This window comes from Alosa pseudoharengus, unplaced genomic scaffold, assembly GCF_046254945.1.
Source record: "Alosa pseudoharengus isolate Yale_2024_CS ecotype anadromous, Long Island Sound unplaced genomic scaffold, YU_APseudo_1.1 YU_APseudo_1.1_scf_22, whole genome shotgun sequence".
Lineage (NCBI taxonomy): Eukaryota > Metazoa > Chordata > Actinopteri > Clupeiformes > Clupeidae > Alosa > Alosa pseudoharengus.
The window spans coordinates 20,762,337-20,767,824 of NW_027468680.1; the positions used below are offsets into that span (position 1 = coordinate 20,762,337).

The 5,488-nt window shown below is 41.4% G+C and overlaps 1 protein-coding gene across 2 annotated transcripts; it reads left to right on the forward strand.

Annotated features, from left to right (window-relative positions):
• The first annotated feature begins 976 nt into the window (after positions 1-976).
• On the forward strand, positions 977-5,488 carry LOC143138874 (snRNA-activating protein complex subunit 1-like). Of its 2 annotated transcripts, none has more exons than XM_076299305.1 (10): positions 977-1,246; positions 1,740-1,899; positions 2,148-2,288; positions 2,545-2,649; positions 3,502-3,654; positions 3,799-3,879; positions 3,999-4,061; positions 4,387-4,564; positions 4,679-4,744; positions 4,951-5,488. In XM_076299305.1, exons 1-10 carry the CDS (start codon positions 1,104-1,106, stop codon positions 4,986-4,988), a joined length of 1,128 nt encoding a protein of 375 aa, XP_076155420.1. In that variant the 5' UTR covers positions 977-1,103; the 3' UTR covers positions 4,989-5,488. The 2 variants fall into 2 exon arrangements, with proteins under 2 accessions (XP_076155420.1, XP_076155421.1); XM_076299306.1 differs by lacking the exon at positions 977-1,246 and adding an exon at positions 1,313-1,562.

Below are 5,488 nucleotides of genomic sequence, written 5' to 3' on the forward strand. Positions count from 1 at the left end.
ATTCTGGACTCTTGAAGAACTTTATTTTTTATCAAATGTACATGTTTAAAGAAGCAACAATGAGCTTCACAGAATTGTATTATTTACAAAGTTTTGAAAGAAAATAACCTTATATAAAAAATAATAAGTTTACAGAAGAAACAATATGAGCATGTATTAGTTTTGTAAACATTTTGAAAGAAAATAACCTTGTATAAAATGATAAGTTGAAGGTATGGATATGTTTGAATGTTATGGTTATGAGTATGGGATTTGGCAGACGCTTTTGTCCAAAGCGACATACAAATACAAAACAATATAATACTTATATGTAACAGGATGTAACACTAAATGTACAGCAAATGCTTGTAGGCCATACCGTATGTTGACATTAGGGCAGGGATATAAAACTCTCATAATAATAAGTTTAAACATAACCAAGCAATGATCATCAGAGTTCAAACAGATGATTTCCAGACATTGTTTTTCATCACCTCAGCAAATGTGTGTACATTTCTCTACTCTATTGGAATCGCTGAAAACAATGTGATTTTACAGGTGGACATGAGAACATAATATTACACTCCTTCTAAAACCATACCTTTATACATTTTCTGCTGAACCAGTTCAAACAAAGGCTATTAGCCTACATTATTGAATTAATGAGTATAGGCTTTACACACGTCATATTTATTCATCATAGCCATATCCATACAAGTCAGAGTGTGGCCCCATGGGTGACCGGCTATAATGACTACAGTCTGCTTTTGCTTTATTTGGCTAGTATTTGTCTATTAACCTGTACCTGCATCAGTTTGTTAAAGATCTTTTCCTCTGATTTTATTGTGCAAACACATTGTGAGCACATATAGAACTAATTAACTAAGCCATGTTATGACCATAGACAGTAAAGACTTGCTTGTGAGCAATGTGACAATTCCGTCTGTATCTGCACTGTTAAGTTTGTCCTACCAGCTTTGCTGTAATACGTCATCATCTGTCGACACTTCCTCCAGTAGGAGTAGGACTCTCAAACGTGATGCGTTTGTTGTTATTGTTGTCTTGTTCCTAGTTTTGCAGAATTGTGCTTTCCTCAGTCAGGTATTTCCATTTCAGAACAAATAATGTCAGGGCGGTTAGAGAAATTTGAGGAGCCTTTGAAAACAGACCTTGAGGAGTTGTTGGGTCGATTTCAACGGACAGCTTCAGTACGATATGAGGAATTCTCAACCATCTGGAAAGACATGGACTTCGGTGAAATATTTCAGTGAGGATATTTAAGTTTATATTATGTTGAACTTCGTGTAACACACGTCCTTAATTAATGTCTTTTTTGTTTACGTTAATCGTATTATTTATTTGTTAGCACCCGATTTGGTTCCCCATGCAATTCATGTTTCCCCTCTAGGTCTTTACACGGAAGCTCTAGTCGGTTACCGTAGCTGAAAACACGGAAAACGCAATACAGCACTGTGAATACGCACGGTAACCTAGCAACAACGCAAGAACTTCAAAACAGTGGCGTAAAGGAAACAGGAATTCCGGGGGAACCAAATCGGGTGCTTCACCGGCAGTTAAAACTGGTTAGGCTACGTTATTAGCATTCACTCAGGCTACTTTTCTAACGTTAGGCTACGATAATTAAACGTAGCAAGCAAGAGAGACCATTATTGTTTTGGGTAATCATTCATTTCATGGGGTGAATCTCAATGTCTAGGCTGAACCTATTGACTAATGATTGTTTTTGCACATCTCAACAGTGGAATCAAGAATCTGAAAGAGAAAAATGATTTCAGCCGCATGGCATTGAATGCGGCTATCACTTACCTCCTACCGCCATACCCCTTTCAGATCCGAGTTGGCGGGGTTTATATTCTCTACGGTCTTTATCATTCACAGAGCGCCTTCCCAAAGCAGAAGGTACACCCACACATTCCGGAGTGAACTTTGATATCCACTTAAGTAATTCTAAATGCCAAAACTGCTAACATACAATATTTGTGTATATTTAATAATATCAATGGGTCGCAGGACAGTAAGCAGCTGCTGTCTAATAAATCAAGTTATTAGTTGTGTAATGATTTCCCAGTAAACACGATGCCTGTCATACTTGACTAAAGCTAATCTTTGTTTTGATCAATGATGTAAGTTTATCTCTTCTGATGCAGATCCGTCTGGCCTTGAAAGACTGGGAGGATGTCCAAGCATTCACTCAAGACGCCATGGGCTCTCAGCACTATGATGTGGTGTACATCTTGCACAAATTGCTGGGTGCAAAAGCCTTTCACTTCACCGCCATGCCTGTTCCGGTAGGACTGCACATAATTATCACTCTGTTTAGACTGCTGCTAGGACATGATGCAGTGGCCACTATGTCGCAACTCTTTGTTGGAGCATTCTCTTATGGGAATGTTTCTTTAATCTTCTAATATGTCTTGGATGCTTTTGTATCTGTACAAACTAAGCAAATATATTGTTGTGTGTATGATAATGTGTAGAATTACATGTAATGAATGGAGGATTCTTATAACCCAGTGCTGTATTTTTACTACTTACTTTCAACAGCTGGTATTTGTAAGAGATAAGAAGCAACGTGGGGAGACGAACACTGAGGTTTTCGCTAAACCAGCATCTCGTCCTCAGCAGCTTGTCACAACAGAAATGTTGGAGGTACTTGGGTCTGGGGGGGGTTACTGTACATTGAATATACAAGTGGAACAAAACTCCCATCATGTTTGTCATTTGATTGTGAGAATGACGTCAAATCCTATGCCTCTGTCAACACTCCCAGCAGCCATAGCTGATAAGTCACTACTGAGTAACTAAAATTACTCTGCTCTAAGTGCAGGGTTCTCATGGGTCATGGAATTTCTAGGAATTTTAAAAAGGCTACTCCAGACATGGAAAATCAGGGGATTTGATCGTGTTTGGGCCAAGCATGGAAGCCTTCAGTGTAAGAATGTGTGTGTGAGTTGGAATAAAGCGCTCTGAGTGCCCATAACAGTAAAAGCGTTATATAATTGCAATCCATAAATGCAGCCACAATGCCACACACTTGCCCTGTCTTTTCTTTGATGTCCAGATGTATCATTGTTTACTTGTGCAAAGGAACTTGTTTCATAATTGTTATTTCCCTAACTGCTTCAGGATGATTCTAGAGTTTTTGTTATCTTCCTGCAGTTCCTGCCATACATACAAATCCAGAATCTGATGCTTCTACTCGAATGTAACACATAGTGAGTGTGCTGCACAGGGTCTGTGGGTGCAGAACTGTTTGTGTGCTCCACAGGGGTATCTTGACACAGAGTGATGGAGTGTGTTTGTGAGAATTTCACTGGAATTTAGCTGTGTGTGGGGAAGAGGTCCTTTGAGCTGCACTGATTAAACTCTGTGGAGGAGAGTGGTGTCTAGAAAAACGCTTTTTTGTAGTAGCCTCTGAATGCCTAATAGTGACAACAGATAGGCTGTGAATGGCTGTTCTGACTGGCTGATCTGAACTGTTCCCGTCTCTGTGCTGCACAGGAGGTGGCTAACATTAACCAGTACTACAAGGAGCTTAAGGAATCTGTGGTTATCCAACACCCAGAATCCAGTCTCAACCTCGTCCGCCAGAACCTGGTTCCGAAACTGTTCAATTCCGTGAGGTCCTTCAGAACGTGGCAGAAAATTCACATGGTATGATTTTTGCCTGGAAACAAACAAAATGTGTTTTGTTTTTCAGTAAAAACTGTAACATTACATTTGAATTTCTGTAAAGAGCGTGGTCTCCTTTTTGGTGCATGATGGAGATTCTGCTGACCATCCTGTACTATTTTGCAGATGAATGAGGCCAGTAAACAGCCATCCAGGCTGAACCTTGAAGAGCCCTCCACCAGTTCCAACTTTAACCCGCGTCAGGAGGTGAGGGATCAGCAGCAGGGTTGCATAATCAGCCGGAGCTCCATGGTGCTGAGGTGCCCACCCTAAGCATCTGCTATTCTCATGGGTTTCTCTCTCTCTTCTGTCTCCCTCTCCTCCAGAGCTCCAAGAGAGCAGACCTCCTCGCCTCCATCAAGGCACGCTCGTACGGCCAGGTGGTGGAGGTGCGTGTTAAATTGCTTCATTTCGTCATGGCATCTCATGCAAAGGCGGACATCAGAAAGGGTTCAGAAAGTAAAATTCCTGCCAAGTATTTGATCCAACCATTTAATAAACCAGTTCATCCTAATTGGCAGCCATTTAGATCAGATAATTAGTGATATCACCTGTGTTAAGTGCACAGGTAGAAAGAATATATGGCAGGACTTTTATATTCTGGATCCGGGATGTCCGCCTCTAATCTCATGAACGTGTTTGTGGATGTCCCTTTGTTTATGTAGTGTTCATTCTGCCTCTACACTACGCTGCTGTTCCATGTCTCTCCACTAGGTGGCCAAGTCCCGGCGCCACAGACAGGCTGAGCTTTGCTCAGCAGCAGAGGCCGGCCCACACGAAGACCGGCGGGTTGGACAGGAGCCAGGGGTCAAACCTGTGGCAGTTGCAAGGCGTAGATACCGATTCACCAATTCGCTGAGATACCGTACTCTACGCCGTCTCTATGAAAATGGCAAGCACACACGTTGACACCTACTCAACTCTATATCTGGGTGTCTCCACCTTGACACACTGACCCTCAGTTGTTGTGGAAGGGCAGTTACTGACGTGTTCTCTGTCCCAACAGGAGGCATCCCAGAGGAGTTCCTCAAGTGCACCAAGCTGTGGAAACTAAGCCAGGCTGACCGTGAAGGTAAGCATGGCATGGACAGTACCTTGTATGGGCCATCAGCATGATAGGATGAGTTAAACAAGGGGTTAATAAATTGAGTATTCATTGATTTTGCACTTGAGCTCTAATATCAGCAACCTTTTGCCAGAATTGAGAATCGTGATTATTCTGAGGAAAAAAAGTTTTGGATGATCAGCTAATGAGTGCTTGTCTTTGGCCTTCTCTAGAGACACCGGAGAGGGTCGTGAAGCGCTTCACTTGGTGACGCACAACAATGAAACATGCTGACTGGCTTGGACCAGCTGTACTACTTGGACCGTCCTTCTCTGAATGTCTGTCTTTAGACTCACACAATAATGTTGGCGGTTCCTTTATCAGGTCCTATGTTGTGGGTGTTGTTTATGATGGACAGTGGTTGACCCACACATGAACATTTGCAAGTTCTGGAAGTTCTTTGCTACCATGGTCATTGCTGAGAAGATAGATTGTTATGACCAGAAGGATGGGTGTTAGTTTGTGTCTAGTTTTTGGTTAATATAATGGAAGAGAATGCCGTTTTTGTTGCAGTTTCCAAATACATTCTAGCCAAGTTTAACATAATACCAAGAGATGTATGTGTGAGATGCCATATGACATAGCCAAAAAGTGTTATGCTACATAATGCTGCATGCATAGCTTTGAGTATGTGGTGTCATGTCTTACAAATGTGAAATAAATGTTAAATATTTTTTATATACAGTATATAAATATTGACCTTTGAGTTTA